This window comes from Convolutriloba macropyga, chromosome 3, assembly GCF_964194025.1.
Source record: "Convolutriloba macropyga chromosome 3, txConMacr16.3, whole genome shotgun sequence".
Classification (NCBI taxonomy): Eukaryota; Metazoa; Xenacoelomorpha; order Acoela; family Convolutidae; genus Convolutriloba; species Convolutriloba macropyga.
The window spans coordinates 59239237-59260099 of record NC_134470.1 but is presented as its reverse complement, the minus strand read 5'-3'; the positions used below and the strand labels follow the sequence as shown (position 1 = coordinate 59260099).

At 37.0% G+C, this 20863-nt stretch overlaps 1 protein-coding gene across 3 annotated transcripts in view; it reads right to left on the bottom strand.

Moving 5' to 3' along the window:
* The window catches only part of LOC142336324 (leucine-zipper-like transcriptional regulator 1), a 76092-nt gene that overhangs the window by 29534 nt on the left and 25695 nt on the right, over positions 1-20863 (bottom strand). For all 3 annotated transcript variants that reach the window (XR_012758899.1, XM_075385073.1, XM_075385074.1), the window contains exons 8-9: positions 6340-6616; positions 3987-4141 (exon numbers count right to left, since the gene is read on the bottom strand). Coding sequence is in view for 2 of the 3 variants with exons in the window: in XM_075385073.1 (XP_075241188.1) it covers positions 3987-4141; positions 6340-6616 (432 nt within the window). In the remaining variant the exon portion in view is untranslated. The remainder of the gene's footprint in view (positions 1-3986; positions 4142-6339; positions 6617-20863) is intronic.

Sequence of the window (20863 nt, the reverse complement as noted above, 5' to 3'; positions counted from 1 at the left end):
GAACTGCAGTTAAACAAGATACACGCAAATTCAGCCGCGTAGTGACAGAAGTTCTCAAAATGAGTCGAACTTTGACTTTGGGCGTGTGCGCAAATGGTCGTAACCAAAAAAGGAAGACAATTAAAAAATCAATGTTCATCTAAAAGTCAATTCTATGCCAAAGCATGCGTTAGAGTTAGTACTTTGGTTCAACCAACGATAGATGAACCGACATGAGAGTGATATAGTGGAAACAGAGGAAAAATATATTAGATCGAAAAAATTGACATCTAATAACAAGTCTTATAAAAAAGTAACGTGCCTCCAAATGTCACAAGAACTCTCGTCACCAATCACCCTTCAAAAAAGTTTAGTTCAAATCACTTACTCAACATATTGGCAGACACAGTGTATCCAATGAAAAGACCAAACCAGAAACGCTAAAATTTTTCTACAAAACTGTTTTTTTTACATTTCAGTAAAAACTGTCTTGGTTTCTTCCTTATCAAAACACCCATATTAAAGTCAAAATTATTTCACTAGAAAATTTCTGTGAAAGCAAAAAAATAACAGGCGAAAAAGGACAAAATTTGACTCATTTAATTTTTATTTACTAAAAAATCAATCTTAATCTCAATAAACTAAAAACGCAGTCAAAACCACACAACACAGTCAAAACTATCGTAAAAAAAATCCGAAAAATATTATAAGTCAAATAAGGACACGAAAACCAGCTAAATTAGCGTTCAATACGGCAAAATGGCAAGAAAGAGCTCGAAACTGCATATAAGAAGTCTAATGTCTGTTAAAGATGGTTGAGATAGCTTACTTAGGCAGCAAACACCAGCTTTGCAGAAAAACACAGAAAGTGAAAGGACAATACAGACGAAATTTGGCAAACAACAATTTTTACAAATGTCAAAAAAATAAGTGCTGTAGAAGTTATCGAAACAAAATCAGAAATGAAATCTTCAACATCTATCACACTATCCAACAATAGAAAAGATATATCGATTTGAATGAAAACAAAACAGGGACCGCGAAAACTCAAGTAACAATCAAAAGTTCAAAAAGATTTTCAAAGATCTGTTCAAAACCATTAGAATCATTAACAACAAACTCAAATACTTAGTAGGACTAATTAATCGTCATTAGAGATCAAATTCGTCCTGTTATTAATGAGACTAGCTACAAACACTTTCAAAAACACACAAATTATAAAAAAGCCTAATATTTGTTGACAAGTTTTGTCAAAAATGTTAAAACCGTTATATTTGAACAGAAATAAATACACCCTAACATGACTTACTGAAGTGCCAATGACAGCTGTATTTATTGACACCAATCAACAGGAACAAGAAAAACAATTACACAACTAAAAAAATCCAAATCCAAAAAATCTATAACAATTTTTGCAATGAAGTCGTAAAAACTGTCAGACCAGTAAACTAGTTAAAATATGGCTCAATAGAGAGCCATTGAGAACTGTCGTTAAGGAGACTAAGGAACAGAACTACAAGAACAGGCAAAACCAAAAAATGTGCCATGAATTAAAGTAGCTTCGAGGTCTAAACAACTGCAATTATGCATTATTAGAACACACTTATCCCCTTCTAAAAATGTTCGTGCAGATAATGAAATGAAAACATACCCCGCAGATTGCCAGAAAATAGTCGCAGTTCATTCCCATAACCAAGATTGGGATTGAAAGAAGAGAAAAAACTAGTGAAAGAATGATTTTTGTACAAGCAATTTCAAAGTGCAAACTATTTTGATGTCCATTTCGGAGCTGAACATACTCCTTCTTCAGGGGCTGAGAAAACACAGGGGCTAGTATCAAAACCAATAAGCATTAGAGATGGCAACTAAGGACAAAGTTTGAGTAACGGGTATCTAAAGTTGGCCTTTATGGGTTTATCCCGTTTCCATTTCTGATTTGGTTTTTTGATACTGACTTTTTGATATTGACTAGCCTAGAGAAGTCAAAAAGAATTCACGCAAAATGTTGAACAAGCTGTGAACTACGATAAAGAGAAAAATTTCTATTCGATGAAGTAAAAAAAATCGGAGCGCTATAATAGCCGGCTGAGAAGCTGAGGCGGCTATTAAACAGCGAAATTTACCACTTGAACAGAAATTAAATTGCCGCGCGAAAGTGTAAAAAAAACTCGCTCTCAAAAACAAAAAATAGATTTTTCACTTCACTTAGGGGTTTGAAAAATTTCCCGCCTTTGAACTACTCGCCCCTCTTACTCCAGCGTGATTAAAATCACTTTTCCCCAATTTGACTTCAGTGACATGAAAAGGTCGATAAAACTGAACAGATCTTGAAAAAAGACAGCGTACCAATACAATTCAAATTCTTATTCTTTGAATTGTAAAAAAGGAGAGCGTGCAAGTACTACCCGATAGCAGCTCAAGGAATTTAGATCAAGTAGAACATTGTGAATGGCATTAAAACTTTGTAGTGAGATTAAACAGTATCGTCTGTCACAATTCATGAAGACAATTCAAAACCGCTGGACCGAACCTAGCGAAAATCTGGGGAAACGGGAAATCTTAAGGACTTTCATACTCGTTTTCTTTCCGGTACACTACACCTTGGCCAAAAGCTCATGTCTTGAGAACTTCCGAAATAAGCGAAAAAAAATGAGGACAAAAAGGCCATCACGTTGTCAAAACGAGTTTGGCATAGTTTCTTTTGAAGGATCTGAAAAACAATATGCATATATATAGAACATCACTTACAACTACTGGCATCTTCTTCGGAAAAAGTTCTTTCCCATTTAGGCAACGATTCCATCATTAAACGTAGTCGGCAGATTACTCAAATAGCTGCGAAACAGACTTACGTGATGTAGAATATAGATAGCAATAGATACAGTTGAGTTGCTGCAGTTGTCAACTTTTTTGCAGACTAAAACGTTTTCAAACCAAAAAAATCTGAAAAATTTGAAGTCGTTATTTTATTTTGGTCGTCATGCTTTGCTATTAACATTGATCATTATATGGCAGTCCTATTGACCTTGAAGGGGGTGAACAGAAAGATCTCTAGAAATGACGTCACGCACATAAAAGTAGCAAAGGAACAATGAAATAGCGGCATGAAAAGATCAACAAAGTAGCACTTTTGAAGTTTGCGGCATGAACAAGTGTAAGACGAAAAAAGCGTCAGCAGACGAAACAAAAACCAAGATCACCGTAATATGGCTACGCTCAGCCTACATTTATTAAAATTGAAGAGAAGTCTCTGAGCGGATTTGAACCACTGATCTCCGGTTTACAAGACGGGCGCATTAACCACTATGCTACAGAGCCTCTGAATACCATAATCGGCATACTCATAATGAACAAAAAATCCCTTCAAATCTTCCTCAAGACCAGAAAAGCATACAAAATACAGCGTCAAACAAACTTTCATCGTTGTCGCTATTACTATTGAACAAAATGACAAATACGTTGAGTTTGTGCTTTGTTGCTTTACTTAGAGTGGATTGTTATCTCAACATTGTCATCCGCTTACATTAAACTAGTTGTTATATATGTCGATCACTCAATTTGACGTCAATTTAAGTAACAGGTTACAAAACGAATGAATGGAGATGGAAAGTGGATGACAACCATTCTGGTTTGTCTAAAAATACTCACCAAACCATTTTCCACGAAAGATTGCACATCTCTTTACAATTTATTCCAGAACCACTTCCAATTATATTCGTCTCTACATTATGACATATTTCTTATTTACGGTACTGATAGGAACTGGTTTTGATTCTAGTTCCAAAAAGCTGTGGCGGCAGTTACAAAAACTTCGAAAGAGCCAGAAACTGCCAAAGAACCTCAGTAAAAACAAAAGAATGATCTATTTTGTTGCCTCTCTACCCGCTCTCTATGCGTTGTTATATAGCAAACAAAAATGCACGTGTGGGTAGGGCGTAAAAGTTATCAGCCCACTAAACTAAGGCGGCGACTCCATCGATCAGATCTCAAAACTGAGCAGCGTTTACCTTGATGATCTGAAGGAGGAGTTCATCGCCAGGAGATGCGGACGTGAAGTCAGGTCTGATTCTGTCTGTGTAGAGGTACTGAAGCACAAGGTGGAATGCATTGCGGTTGCTTTCATTTATGAAAACTTCAGGAAGAGTTCCACACATGGAGGGATCTGCTCAACACACAACCGAAATGCCAATTAAACAAATTCAGCATACACTCGGAAACGGCACAGTTGAAAAATCCACTACACGCAGTCCAACAGACATCGAGAAACATAACCGACTAACTTCAGGCGATTTGTTCTCGAACGACTGGCGAGCGGGGGGGGGGGGGGTTAAGAGGAGTAAGTAAAATCGATCAAGCGAAAAATTGCATCAAAAAGACAGGACTAATATAATTGCAACGAACTTTTGAGAGCACTTAAAAACGTATTACGACTGATATTGACGGCGGGAGGGGCAACGATGGGAGGGGAACTTCGGCTAAACTGGGCTCTTACGGCCTGAACGATGTGCAGGGTGCAGATTGGGGGGCTGATGTGGGGCGCGGCGTGTGATGGTGGGATCAATTTCTAAGAACCGCCCTTCACACTAAGTCTCCAAAACAGTTTCTGTGAATCGCATACTTGCGAGATTAGTGAGGTGAAAGGCTCCAAGATAATAAAATGCCCACTTCATCCCATTTCTGCGGACGAAAAGTCAAATGGGTCAGACGAAAAATCGGTCAAGCTAAAAATCGCATAAAAAAGACCAACAGGACTAATATAATTGCTCAAAATTTTGTAATAATGATAATTTTGTAATAAAATTTTGTAATAATGATTAAAGAGTTTTCAGATTTCGCAGTGAAACAAACAGTTTTTTGTCTCTGGGATTCTGTCATGTAATCCATTAGCAAAACTTAGAAAGTTTCGTTAGCCATTAAGGATCGTTAAACTCAGAAAAGGACAAAAACATACAAAAATTTTAAAACCAATTGCAAATTTAAACAATATCCTGCTAAAAATCGTAATATTGATATCATCAGAACCATGTCAATGTCTCAAGAGTCTATCCAGTATCCTTATTTCAAGACTTGAATAGTTTCAGTTGCTCATAAAGATCCATAAACTTGGAACACATTAATTTTCCAAAAATTTGAAAAAAAAAATATCAACAAATTGCAAAAACTCGAGTAATTAAAATATTGACAACCATTCCATCAACTCTAGATACTATGCAGCAGCTTATTATCAAACGTTGGAGGAGACATGTGGCCCCGCGGTGCCGGAAAAAAATAAAAAAAATACTAAAAACTATTTAAATATTAAAAACATTTAAAAATATTAAAAAAAAACATTAAATAATTAAAAATTGCAAATATTAAAAATCTAGCAAGTGACAGAAAACATCTACGATTGAGACGCAATTGAGTTTGAAGGAAGACCATAAAATAATCGAATAATAAGCCTTATTTTGTTTTATGTTCGGTATTATGCTTAATCCAGGGGAGAATTCGGTAGAGAAAAGATCAGACTTATTCAAAAAGACGAACACTAAAACTAATTAGGATTCGACCTGGCCAAAACAAAGCAAACTTAAGCAAACTCGAGACAGCACACACGAAAAAAACATAGAGGGCAAGTCCTCAAATACAATCCAAAGAATTGAATGGAAAACAAAAAATTACTGTACCTAACCAGCAGACCAATTGAACAATGCCAGACAAAACCCAATGGCAGACGAAACGCTAGGCTATTATAAAAATTTAATTTGGTTTGAAAAATTCCAGTTGCTATTACGGGTTCAATTTTTAATCATAGATTGTCCTTTAAACCATCAATATCTGCCTACGCAAGCGTTCCTCAGCAGCTTTGGTGAACCGTACACTTAGACCTTAAAAAATTCAACATAAATTGCTCAAGCGAGCGAAATAATGTTTTAGCTCAGATGTTAAAGCTAAGACAGTCACGCTAAAATTTTGGCATAATAAATGCACACGTTTGAAATAATTACTTTAAACTTCGGTCGAGAGCAATTAAAAACCAACTAAAACCATCACAAATACCTCTGTTCATTTTATACTAACGCAGCGACTAAAAAGCATTTCGCATCTTCTAAGCCCACTTAATGATAGACAAGAGATATATGCAAATTGTGAACAAAATCCTCCAATCTCCTCCAATACATCTCTTCGAATCGTAAAAAGATTGGTCAGCTCATTAGTAACCCTAACTATTGCTACGCGGCTAGTAAAAGCGAAAGAGTTGTCATCGCTAACAACCTAGTTTGAATGAAATTCAGAGATCAATTTTGCGCTTGAAGTTATTGTCAATCGTTTAGTTTATTAACCTCAACAATCATCAAATCGTGTCGTTAACCAGCTCACCTTGTTTGCATTTCTCTCTCCACTCCCTCCTAGCAGAGAGAATTTTCTGTTTGAGAAGTGTACACCTTGCAGCCACTACCACTGCATGTGCATGCAGTCGACCACCATCTGGGAAAGTGAAACAGACATCTGCCAATCGAAGCAGCCTCTCATCAGTCAGGAGTCGCAACAGATCTTCAGTCAGAGTGCACTTTGGGAATGTCGGGAATTTGAACACAAACAGCTCGTTGGACCGTTTGTCGAAATCTACAGTGCCCCCGAATATGTACATTTTATCCTAAATACCAACAAATTATAAACACTATCATAAATTGAAAAATGATATCCATTTGAAACTCGAATCAGTTTCCTCTTGTTCCTTATTTATGTTTTCTTGAGTCAATGAGAACAAACACAAACTAATGATGTTTGACATTGAAAATGGTCAGAAGTACAGCTAATTTATTACATTAAAAGGCACTTTGTTACAAAGGCCTTCTAAAGAATTGTGGAACTAAATGCTGACCAAGATATTAAAAATCAACTGAAAAACCATCGGATACTATCTATGGTAACTCTCTGCAGAGCGATTCTAATAGGAGTTTCCTACTAATATTTAGGTTCCGTGTGCAGTTTTTATGTTTCCTTTTCAAATATTTTTTAAGTGTTAGGTTCGCAAGCGTCCGGTATTTTGCTAAGATGTGAAAATTTCACAATTTCTGCGGATGGCAAATAGCACTAAGTTTCACAAGAAACAATTGAAGAATGAAAGAATAATTCGTGTTATGCCTTTCTTATTTATACTTTTTATTTACATTTTTGTCCAATCAGAATTGAGTTCATTCTATTAATAGATAGTGAATATTTTATAAGTTTTATTTGAGCCTGAGTCTTCCTGCTCGATACTGCGGCTATCTAGAAAAGCGTTTAGCATGGGTTGGAAAACCCATTAACATGTGAGTTTGAATTGTGAGTTTGTTTTTAAGTTGTGTCAACTTTTTCTAGATCGAAAATGCTCAGTTGTGTGGCTTTGTTATGTGCACTTTTGTGTGTCAGTTTTGCTTGTGAGAGGGTTCCTCGGAATGATTCTGTGGCAATTTGTTGCCAGTACAATACAACTTTTGTCGTTGGAGATAGAAACGTGAGCTTTGTCCCCTTTCGTCATTCTGTATGCGGTGAATGGGTGGAGGCATCTGGAGCCCAGGGGATTAGTTTTGTTTTTATTCCCTGCGTAGCTGCATTGGCAATCTCTTCCTTAGTGATTAGGAGGCCCAGAGAAGTCCATTAGCATTAGTTGTAACGTCAGTGAAGATTAGATTTGAGATGAACTAATGCAAATTTTTTGGGAAATGTGGTTAGAGTTAATTGAAGTGGTTCCCAAATGTCTTTTTTGATTAGATTTTGTGGGATCAGGAGGAAACGAACTGTCCGAAATTGGGGAAATTTTAATGGGAACGGTGATTGTGAATCAATGATTTGAATTTCAGTTGAATATTTAATGCTTCGATTGACTGCTAGCGGTCACGGGTTTTTGGTACAAATTTGTTGGGGGAAAAGGGGGGGGTAGATTCTTTTAAATTGTGTTTGCTGATTTTTATTTGGAAGTGTTCTTTTTGTTTTATTATTTGTCGAGTTGAGAATTATTATTTCAGTGAAGTGTTATGGCTCGACAGTTAATGGGGTTACAGGTGTCAAATATTCTATCGACACATCCAGAAAGGTTCGTTTTTTATAGTTTTAAAGTTTTGTTTTCATTTGATACAATCTTTAATATAGCCTGGTTTAGGCATACGCGGCAAAGAAGTGATGTGATCTATTGGGGGATATAAGTAACTTTAAGGAGGAGTATATAAAGAGTGGTAAGTTAATAGAACTTGGGTGGAAGGAAGTTCAATGGGTTGACGGCTCTGGGTTGAAGAGTTGGCATCAATTAAGGGCTAAGTTAGTTGAAGAGGGAAGGGAGTCAATAGTAGGTGAAAAGGGTTGGCCGAAGTTGCCGTTAGAGATTCGAAGCGAAAAAATAGTCGGGATAAAGGGGGATTTTTGTAGAGAAGTGGAGTCGCTTGCTGATTTAAATCAAGGTGAAGGTTTTATTGATAATATGTCAGCTTATCATGGTGAATCATGCATATATGCTAAGGTATCAGCTTATATTTGTATGGCTCAGTCGCCTAGACATTTAATATTGAAGGAATTCTAAATGGAGAGGTTCCCTCTGACCTAGATTGTAAAAGGAGAGATGCAATGATAAAGTTTGGTCCCTGGTGGACACGATCACATATAAAAATAGGTGGAAGTGATAGTATATCAAAGACAATTGTAGGAGAAAAACTGTTTCCTATTTGTGGGAGCTACACGACGTCCATTGCAATTGATGTTGTAGGAACACCCCAGTATTTCATGGAATTAATTAGACGTGGTCCGAAAGCTAGTGAGCTGCCGAGTGATATTTGGCTCTATATATCAAATAAGTTTAGTGTTTCATGTCAACCATCACTCTGTGCTAATGCTGTTTCAACAATGTCATTGGGAGTCTCCCTAGTTACTGGCTGGGAAGCACATGACGTACAAAATTCAAGAGTTGACATTTACTTCATTTGGGTTAGGGGCACGGAAAGGAGTTGTTGAGAAAATTTTGAAAGACGAAGGCAAGGAAGCCGCATTAGAATGGGCATTGAAGAGAGATAAGGACGTCGGTGGCTCCTCAGATGTTACGGAACATATACAATCTTTAGTAAAGAATGAATTCACTATGACTAAGAGATCATTCAAGAAAAAGGTTAATAGGGGGATGTGCGTAAGACTAAGAAATTGAGTAAAACGAGAGACGTGGGCGAGATGGAAGATGACCCAATTGTGTACACTTTCCTGAAGGGGTCTGAGTGGCGGGTCGAAGTATCAGGAATCCATCTGCTCTGTTGTTTGTTCATAGTTGCGATTTGTGTTGTACATTTTGGGTCCAAAATGAGGCAAAAACTTTGCTCTTTCAGGGGAGATGCATTAGCTTTCCTGTCGTAGTAATTCTTGTACTTGAGGTATGAATGGATAAGGTTTTCTTCAACGGAAGCGAATAGCTTAGAGAATAGCTCATCCTGGATTTCCTTTTATGCATTCCGCTTTTGGCTTATCTTGCCAAAGTTGTGTGTTTTGAAAGCGTAGGTCGTATGGGTTGACTGTTGTGCGTCCGTGAAATACGTCTGATGGCGCACACCCTAGTGCTGGAGCGTAGGTAGTGTTGTGTATGAATACTGCAATATCAACATATCTATGCCAGTCTGAAGATGTTTGGTTTTCATTGATTCGCAAAATTTGTTTGAGTGGGGCGTGGTTTCTTTCGAGTAATCCAATTGTTTGTGCGTGTTTCAATGTGCAGTGTTTGAGTCTGATCTCAAGAATTGTGGCAAGTTCTCTCATCAAATGTGACGTAAAAGCTGTCCCAAGATCGCATATTATCTGTGATGTAATGTTTGAATGTTTCAGGACGATAGAAATAAGCGCTCGGGCTACAATGTCGGCGTCACCTTTCATCAGAGGTATTGCCAATAAGTATTTCGAGAAGACATCGATCCCAAATAATATGAAGGTGTACGGTGAAGGGTGCATTTTTCCGACAAGGTCGATGAGGAGTACATCTGCTGGAAAATTTTGTAAGGAAGACATTGGTTGTAGAGGTGGTCTCAGAGCTGCTGTGGGACTAGGTTTCGTCGCAGTTAAGTCGCGCAGTTTCTGATGTAGTCAGTTAGTGTTTCGGTGAAATTGGGGAAATAAAACCGCTTTCGAAATTCCGCTATGGTACGCGACACACCTTTATGTCCGCTCCAGACACTGTTGTGGATGCGGAAATGTACTTCTTTTCGCAATTGAATTGGAACACAGTATTGTTTGATAAAGCTGTTTCCTGTATGATTGTAGAACTTTCTGTGTAGCACTCCGTCAAACATAGCGAGTCTTGGGTATTGTTTCAGGTACTTTTTCAAGTCTAAAGAGAGATATTGGCCAGTTGTCGGTGGACCTCTTTCGAACCAACGGGTAACTCTTTTGATGTCTGAGTCTTTTTGTTGTTCGGCTCTTAGATTTAATGGCGAGTGTCCGGTTGTATCAAAGTCGTCCATTGGGTTGTGTTCGTGGATTGCCTGGAGTTTTGCCGGTTTTATTTGTTGAATATGAACCTCTTCATTTATTTCTGTTTGATCGGTTTCGTTGACTGTCTGAAAGAGATAGTGTTTCCTAGTATTTTCCTTGGATGTTACGTGCAGGAGTGTATTAATTGAGTTGTCCGGGGCTTCGGCGGTAGTGTCAATTTGGACATCACTGATTGGTATCTTCGAGTTGATGCGAAGTGTAAGTTTTTCCTTCGGTTTTGTGTATCCTTGAAAGGTAATCTGCCGCGAGGTTGGGTTTTCCAGGGATATGTCCTAGTATTATGTCAAAACTCAAGACGTGATCTAATACGTTCCACAGCGTTGGTGGAATGATCTTTGTTTGAAAAAATCTGGTGACAGCTCTGTTGTCTGTTAGGACTAGTATTGGTTTCTCGCATCCCCAAAGGGTGTTTGCAAACATATTAAGGGCAAAATGAACGGCAATAAATTCCCTCGTGTAGATTGACATCTTGAGTTGATTCGGTTTGAAAATACGTGAACCGAAACTTACAGGTGCATAAATTTTGTGTTCAGACGTTCCGTTTGCCGTTTGGGTGTAATCCTCGATGATTAATACAAATCCGGCAGCATAGAATGATGCATCGGCCATAATGACATATTGTCTATTGGTCATCGGTAGCCTCAGTGTTATTTCACAGGCTGATTGTAGATCTTGTGTCAGTTTATTTAACATTATGTTGTGCTCCTCGTTAATTTCAAAATCTGTTTCTTTCTTAAGTAATCTATAAAAAGGAAGCAGCTTTTCTAGCTCTGGTATGAAGGCTTTGTAAAAATTGAAAAAACCGATCACTTTTTGTTTGCTTAACATTTTTCGGCATCTTGAATGTTCCGAGAAAAGTTCTGGTTGATGGGGGTCAAACCCTCTGAAGTTATCGTGTTCCCCAAGAACTGAATTTTTTTCAAAGGCGCATTTATCTGTACCTAGCTTCATTCCTGATTCTCTGATGCACGTAAAGACTGCTGATAGTTTTTCCAGCATATCTGGGAGATCATGAGCACCTACTCCAATATCGTCTACGTATTGAAAACATTTGTCAGCGGTAATTACGGGGTCAAGACTCTGTCGCATGAATGAGCTAAATGCGCTGACACTTCTGCTCAGTCTTGTGCTAATCTTTTAAATGCGTAAGTTCGCGATGCAAAATTGAAAGCGAGCAGTTGAATAGATTGCTCGTCGGTCATTGGCACGGAGTAGTATCCGTGGCTTCCGTCCATTTTTCAAAAGAGCGTTTTGCCTGCAAGATGGCCTCCTGCGTCAGCCAGTGTTGCTATTGGGAAATTGTTGTTGTTTTAGTCATTTCGAATCAGGTGGTTGATTTTACGCAGATCTATTAATATTCGTAGTTTTCCATTCGGTTTTCTTTTTGCGAAGATTGGTGATGAATATCTACTGAATGGCAATGTTGTAATCACGCCGTAGTATTGCAATAAGGCGAGTTCGACTAAGAGATCGTCTTTGAGATGGATGGAGACTCTTTGGTTTTTTGATTATAATGGTCTATCAGTATCAGGCGTTAGTTTTACTGAAAATTTTGAGGTGTAGCCAATGTCAAGGCGATGTCTTGTAAAGATGTCGTTGAATTCCAAAAGGAGATTTTCTGTCTTTTTCTTTTCGTCGTCTGTTAGTACACCTCCATGCCATTAAAGGAGTCCAAAAATGTTTTTCGATCCTCTACGTTATCCAGTGGTCGAATGGGCTCTCTTCTTGAAGCGAATGAGTTCTTCATAAATTCGTTTTTCTAGTCCTGACAGTTTAGATGGATCTTGTGTTGTCTCTGGGGTTGGAAACCAGTATTTTGCGTTGTGGTTAACTGTGATGTGATTTAGCTGCCCCTTCGCTATTTTCTCTATGTGTTTCGATATGGTTTTTGTTGTGTTTGGGAGATTATTGGTTTCCAGCAACTTGGGCTCTCATGGGATAAGATAACGAGCTTGTTCGGGTGTGATTATCGTGAAGGTTGCAGGTAATGTGTTCCGTTCGATTGTGATGGGTACTTCCGTTGTGTTGATAGCCATTAGTTGAATTGGTTTATCTTTTAGCACTTTGTCTATCGTACTCGTAAGGCAGACTCCTATGTTTTCGAGCTTTGTTGTAGGCTCTATAATTCCAATTTGGTGATCTGCTTCTAATGGTTGATAGGGCATGAGCTCAATCATTTTCTGTTTACCGGGGTTAATTATAACTCGAGTGGTTGTTTTTAGATAAACTTTACGCTTATTATTGAATCGTTTTGATGTTTTTGAGCCTGCCGTTTGCATCAAATTCAGCTGAAAAGTAAAATCAGGGAAATGTAGATAGCGGTTGTGTGCGTCGATTGTTAATTCATTTTTGTCGAAAAAGGGGAATCCAAGTAGTATGCCGGAGAGTTTCTCAAAAACCATAAAGTCCTCTGTGAGCTCTAAAAGGCCAATTTTGAATGTTAGATTTGTCGTGAATAAGATTTGAGACTGATGCATAAACGCTGTGGAGACGGTAATTTCCAGTGGTGCCTTTTTTTATGGGTTTTTGCGTTAGATGATTGTAGATTTTATCGAAATGTTTTTGTGACATAGCGCTACTAAATGCTCCAGTGTCAGCTATGGCTTTCATTGTAATTGAGCCTAATTGAATGGGAATCAGGAAAACGTTTTCGTTATAACTAGTTGTACAAAAAGAAATATTCTGTAGAAAAGCATGCAGATTGTTCAGTTTTTTGGCTGTTGGTTGAATGGCATTGTGGCGTCGCGATAAGTTGGTTGCCTCTGAGTGCAATCACGTGCGGTATGCTCGTTGCTTGCGCATATCCTGCAAAAAGTTTGCATTGGTGTGGGAGATCGTTGTCGCTGTTTGTATTGTTGACTCTGGTTGTTGTATCGGCTTATCGCGCTTGTACCTCTTCCTCTACCTCGATAGAAAGGGCGGTTTTGATAGCCTGAGAAGCTTCTATTTTGGTTTTGCGTTCTGTATGCTGTGTTATTTCTGTTGTAGTTTGTGAAAGGCTTGTTAAATTTATTTTGAGTGGTGTTCGGCCATCTTGGTGGCGTTGTTTGTGAGACTGATGCGTGAATTGAAGCTATTCCTGCTGCCATTATATTTTCGACAACTTCGTTAAAAGCAGAGTTTTGGGAGCTTGTTAGTGAGTTGAAGGCTGTGGTGTGAGCTGGCTCTGGATTTAATTGGTCTATTCGAAGTCGTCTTTTGACTATGGAACATAAGTCGTTTACTCCGACATTGTACAATTCTCTGAGTTACTTTTTTGTATTTGAAGGGCATCTCCTGTATAAATTGTTCTCGGATTCTTCTTGTCCGCTCGTCATTTCGGTCAATTCCGGCACCAGCGTCATCGACGATTGCTAAGTTGGCAAGCCGCTGTAAGTCAGTTAGAAAATCGTCTGGTTGTTCCTTCACCGGATCAAATTTTCTGCTCTGTAAATCTAACAAGATTACGCCGCTGGTCTGGTCCTGAGTAGCGGTTGCGTAACTGTTCTAATGCGTCATCAAGGGCATTTCGTGTGTTTTCTGGTAAGCGTAGATAATAGTTTAATGCGTTTCCGTCGAGGTGTAAATGTAGGTATCGGGCTTGTTGGTTATGATCCGCCGGAATCCTGGCAGCTGCTATGCTTGCTCTCAAGAGACCTTCAAACTGGTCCCAGTTTTTGTTGGGTAGCCCGGCAAAACGTTTGAGCGATACGTGCGGTGGGTGCGACGCGGCCATATCTGTTGTAGTATTTTATGAGTGAAAGGAACAATTCTCCTGTGGATCTTGTCCGTTTGCTTTCAATCGACAAAGTTTACAGGTCTGGAGTATTGGTTTGTGTGAGGTGATTAAGCTGGTTTTTCCTGCATTAGCTTCTATAGAGCTTCTAAGTTCGTGCATGTCACTTTCTGGGAGTTTAAGTTTTGGTGAGTTTGCGTAATTTTTAATGATGAAGATTCCGTACCTCTTGGAGATCGGTGGAACGGCATCCAGAAATTGCTTGTTTTTGAGTGATAAATTTCCCAAAAGAATAAACATTAGTTTGAGATAAACATGAATTTTGAGATAATTGTTTTTTTTTGAAGTTTCAGCTGTGATAATTTTTCTGTGATTCCCTTTCTTTAGTGTTGCAGAATGACGCTCTTGATCTCTGTCGCCATATGGTACCTCTCTGCAGAGCGATTCTAATAGGAGTTTCCTACTAATATTTAGGTTCCGTGAGCAGTTTTTCAAAAATTTTTTAAGTGTTAGGTTCGCAAGCCTCCGGTATTCTGCTAAGATGTGAAAATTTCACAAGTTCTGAGGATGGCAAATAGCACTAAGTTTCACAAGAATCAATTGAAGAATGAATGAATAATTCGTGTTATGCCTTTCTTATTTATACTTTTTATTTACATTTTTGTCCAATCAGAATTGAGTTCATTCTATTAAAAGATAGTGAATATTTTATAAGTTTTATTTGAGTCTGTGTCTTCATGCTCGATACTATCTATAATTATTGTAGCGACTAAAAAGTTGCTACAATAAGTTATTATAGAGACAGCTGTTACATGTTAACATTGTATGAATGTACGAAATTCCAGTGTCCTATATGATTAAATTAGCTTAAAATGGTTAAGATAACTTGAAACGCATAGAAAAATCAAGCGGTGCGAAAACTTGATCCTCATTACAAAACTAAAATTTTCTTCCCAAAAGCACGTTCAGTAGAACGCTAACTCAATTGTCTAGAATAAGCAGACAAAAAGGAAAAAACATAGCCGGCAGATTGCCGGAATAGCTGCGAAATAGACTTGCGTGCCGTAAAATACAGATGGAAAAAGATACAGAAGTGAGTTGATAATAGTTATCGCCGCCGCCTATAAAACTTACAAGTTTATTTCAAAGGAGGTTGTTTTTGGGTGCAAAAAAATTTTCTCTGTCGCGTCTCGAACCGGCGATCTCCGGATTAACAGCCAGTCGACTTAACCACTCGGCTGTCGGACCATACAATCTGTTTTCTTACAATCAACTTTGTTTTAGGAACAGATTCTGTTTCTGAATAACCGCAATTTAGGTCACGCAGAAAGCGTGAAATCAAGCGCGAAAAAGCCATTTAAGCAGTGACGAGACAGAATGTTCTAGAACAAATGTAAAACGAAAATGAAGCGTCAGACGACGAAACAAAAAAAACCAAGAGCACCGCAATATAGCTACGCTCAGCTTACAGCTTCGCAGCTATAATAAACGACGAATTGATCTCAAACGACTAACGGGCGGAGGATTAATTAAAAACTGCTCCAGCAGGGGGCTACCTTAGGGGTTTCAAATGTTTTCGATGGAGCTAATTTTAAAACACAACATTCCAAACGAAACCAACTTTGCCGTATTTTTTGGATCTAAATCGCCTCCCAAGTTAAGCTGCTTTTAACTTCGAATAAGAGCAGTTTATAAAATCACACGAAAATCAAGCGTGTTAAAATCACTTAAACAGTAGATAGTCGAAAAAAACGGTTGTACAGAACGCAATAGAAAAAACAGAGAGAACAAAAAATTCTAAAAATTTGGCTCTCAAAATCATAACTGCATCCAATAATATATGAGAAACAAAAAATATGGTAGAACTCTTTCTCGCTATTTGTTCGCTATTTATAGCGCAAGCAAATCAGAGAAAAAATTGACACATCACATTTTGACTAAACTGTCTTGAACACTTGCTGCTGAGTTTGAACCAGAGAAAATTTTCACAGGGATTTGACTTAAAAAATTAATGGCAGCAGAAAATTGTTAGGACTTTTTTTTGATAAAATGGGAAAACACGGGCGACATATATAAGTTTTCCACTATTACCAAATTTTCTCAACGCTAAGATTTATTCATTTGAATATATCTCAAGCAGGTGCATCAAGTTCTGGAAACTTTGAAATCCTGCTTGATGCACACAACAAATAAATGTGAGGCAAATTTTTGAACAAGAAGGCAACCAATGCAGATTTTAGAGCAAAGATAGTAGGAATCGCAAGAATCATACTATAAATCTATACTAACAATATTTTCAGATCCTTAAATGGATCTTTATATCAGCAAAATCACAATTAAATTACCAATTCGGTACATGGTCAAATGGACAAGTATTGGCACATTCTTGCTGTCAAGAAATGATAATGATGCAACGGCAGTATGTTACAAAAGCAATGGCGAAAAAACCGCTAGTTTTTTACAGCTAAATCAGGTAAAACAAAGGCAACAGTCGAAAATGCTTTTCTTTTCAAATACGAAGACCTATCTCAATTCTCAACTCTAAATTTTCTCAGCCGAAATGAAAATAATTCAATATTATAAATTTTACCTGACTTTTGTGCAACAAAACATTTTAAAAAAATCAAATTTCTTTTTAAAATCAATTTTTCAAAACTCCCCGCCTTTGGATAGCATCAGAGTTTGCACCAAAGCCCACCTTCGGCTATAGTGACTCATCCTCTTCTCATGTCTTCTCATAGAAAAGTGCACCTACCAAATGCCTCTGAGGAATTATTGTTCCAACATTTTTTCAAAAGGCGAAAACACATATGCACGAGGCGGGCTTTTTTTCAATCAAATTTCCACTTTTTGGTTACGCATCGTAACAAAGAACATAGCTGGCAGATTGCCAGAAAATAGCAGCAATAGATTTGTAGATCGGCAGTCTAAAAAACAGTAAAAAAGACAGACCAAAAAAATTCGTCTTTTCATTGAAGGCTGATCTGTTATATTTTGATTAAAAATCTGTATAAGTTATTGCTGCCTCTACTAGCTGATCTCAAATAACCATCATTTAGAGTGACACACACCCATTTGACCTTATCGTTTTGAATTAAAGTAAATAAAAGTCAATTTCAAATTGAGGAAGTCATTTTTGAGAGTGAGGTAAGTCAAGTGACCAAAAATTTAATCACGCGCATGAACAAAAAAACTCGCTCCACTAAGAGCAAAAAATGACGTCACACATGCAATTCAGTTGAAATTGCATGAACGAATGAACAAAAAGTGGCTGTGACGTCATATGGTCGTAACAAAAATCATGACGACGAAATAAAAAAACATAGCAGGACAAGTCCTGAAATACAATTCAAAGAATTGAATGAAAAACTCGGACGCACTCTACCTGATCAGCAGATCAATTGAACAATGCCAGCCAGAACACAAAACTCACAAAAGAATTGAGAAACTAAAAGAATCAAAACTAAACAAAAACAAACTCATTGCTAAAACTCTTGAAGCTTTTAAACCTACAGCAAAACTTTTTCCCTTTAAAAACACCTATTACAAAAATATGTTCAAAACCAATTTTTGTTTCTGAAATCAGTCCAGTATTATATCTGCAATACCTGAAAAATATTCATTGGCCCTTGAAGATCGATTAACTTGAAAATGACCAAAAAATTTAAGATAAAAAAAGAAATCAATTGCAAGTTATAAGAAAATGTTGCTGAAAATTGTGATATAAATATCTTCAGAATCATTTCTGTGTCTCTAGAGGCTATCCAGTAACCCAATTTGAAGCATTAAAAAATCAGTGGCTCATAGATCGATAGGCAATAAATTTTAGAAAAAATTTCAAACTTCAAAATAGAAATTCCTTCTATTAAAATGTTGAAAGCCATTCAATTGCCCCTAGCAACTATTTAATAAAATATTGTCAAACCCTGGATGCGTTTACCTGGCAACTGAGGCAAGAAAAAATAAATAAAATAAAAATATTTAAAACAAAAAAATTGAAAAAAAAATAGCAATTTCTATCAAACAATTTCTAAAAGACGAAAGGTTAGATTGTTAAATCCAATGAAACTAAAAACCATGCAGTAACTTTTTTATGAAAACGCGGAATAGGTTTTCTTGCACTTGAGAATCGACGAATATCAAAAACTGACAAAAACTTTAGGAAACATTAAAAAAATTGCAGATCTTATCAAAAAAATGCTAAAATTCGAGACATTAAAAAGTTAAAAAGCATTCCATTGTTACTAGAAACTATGCAGTTCCCTATTAACAAACCTCAACGGAGATTGCCTGGTCCCTGAAACTCGAAAAACTGACAAAATGATGAACATTTTCAAAAACCTGAAAAAAATGCAAATTTGTTAAAAAAAATTGCTAAAATTTGTGATATTCAAAAGTTGAAACTTATTCCATGGCAACTAAAAATTTTTCAGTAACTTATTATCCAACCCCTAATATGGGTTTCTTGCCCCTGGGACTCAAACAACTTGAAGGATGACAATAAATATGTCAAAAAACATGAAAAATTTGCAACTTTTGTCAAAAAATGCTAAAATTCATGATGTCAAAAAGTTGAAAACCGTTCCATTACCACTAGAAACTGTGCAGTAACCTATCATCCAAACCTTTATCAAACCGTAGATGAGGTTTCGTGACACCTAGGGCTAAAAAACTCAAAAAATGACAAAAATTTTCAAAAAACCTGAAAAAAATTGCAAAAATGAGTATCATTTTGTGTGTTTGTGTTTGTAGTACCACGACAGATAGCCCATAAAATGGTCATATCAAGCAATTTTGTCTCGCAAAAGACCTTCATCAGCTTTTAAAAACTTCAATCTTAGACTAATCAAACAAAAATCTCAAAAAAATCACAAAAAACACGAAAAATTGCACCATTTTGAGACGAAAAACTCCTAAAAATGACCTTTTAACCTTTAATTAAAGCCATCCCAGCAGCTGCACCACGATACGCACTTGAAGGACTACTAAAGCCCACTTTGGGCCTCTAATGAAACTTAATGCCCGCTGGGCTTTACCTGTTTATCCCGTTTCGAAAGATCAAAGTCATTGAAAAACGTGTGAACACATCTTAAAAAAAAAAAAAAACACAGCGCACCAATACAATTCAAATTCTTTGAATTGTAAAAACCAAGAGAAGGCCAATAATAGCCCCAGCTATCGCTCTGCGGCTATTAAAAAAAATCATTTTGAAGCGCTAAGAGGCTAATTTTGATTTTCATGAGCGAATTTTTTTGTAGGTCAAAAAAGGTGGAGCTGTTTAAAAAGTGGACGGAAAACAGCAAAAAATTAATCTAGTAAAATTAAATCAGCGAGAGGAATCTCAAATGTTTACTTTTTCAAAAAGAAAGTCGTACTCAATGTTAGTACGGAATTTGAGCTTCGAAAAATAAATAGTTAAGAGGTCTTTGTCTCAGAACAGAAGTTGTTGACAAAGTTGAGACTTATGTTGGAACATTCTGTGCTACGCGCAGTCTCACGCGAGCACTCTTGATACTTTTCTCTCAAAACTAATTCAAATCCATCCGAAGAAAAAAGATAAGCCCAAAAAAACCGCACTAAATTAATTGCTAAAATTTTCGTTTCAGATTAAATCAAAATGTCAAGCCATTTGGAATTTTGTATCAGAACTGTGGATAAAGATCAAATTGTATCAATTTCCCGTTGAGTGGTGATTATGGCATCGAGTATTTTGGCAAATTAGTTTAAGGTTCAGGTAACCTCCTAAAACTAATGAAGCTTTCGAATTATTAACGAACTTAACAGCAAAATAACTTTGCCGTAATTATTTGTCAATGCAAATTGTATATTAACAAACCGACAGACTTCGGAAAAATTGCTCTCGAACGAAGAGCGGTGCATTTTAATTCAGAGGGGCCTGTAGCCTGGATAAATATCAATGGCTGCAAAGAAATGGAAGGATTGGAACCCCTGACTTCCAAAGTAATAGACTGAAGCATTAACCATTCTGTTATCAGGCCCTTGTGATACCTTATCGCCTTTCTTTTAGCAACCGACTAGAATTATCACTAAGAGAAATTGATGTCACGCAAAAATCAAGAAGTCAAGCGTTAGAAAGTAACTGGAGAAGTGAAATCCAAAGAATTTTCTAGAACTGTCAAGCGAAAAATTTGCAAAAAAAGCTGGTAAATTACAGTAAAGGAATCGAGAGTCGTGGATTATATCTTTCAAATAAGAAAAGAAGATATAAAAATAAAACAAATTAAGCACCAAATAAAGCAAGAACAAATATTACAGGGAGGTTAGGTAGACGGGGAGTGGGTATGTTGGAAACGTGGAGTGTCTGTAGTTTGGACACAGAGGAGTGACTGTTATGGGAGAAAATTCCCAAAATGTCCTTTCGACTTTGAATATTACGAACCAATCTTAATTACTATAAGTATAAAACTACTTTTAAAGTAATGTTCGAAAACAGAAATCAACGTTCTTAAACAAAAGTCAACGCTCGAACAAAGGTCAAATCAATTCATGAACAAAATCGCTTCAACTAAAAAAACACCCACACGAATTCCGAAACCGGCTCTAATTGTATGACTTTCCCCGAACATAACCGTGTCACATCTGAAACTATTGTGTCACATCATCGCTTGTCTTAAAATAATCACCATTTGGCTCAAGAGAGCTAACAAACTTATCGTTAAAATAATA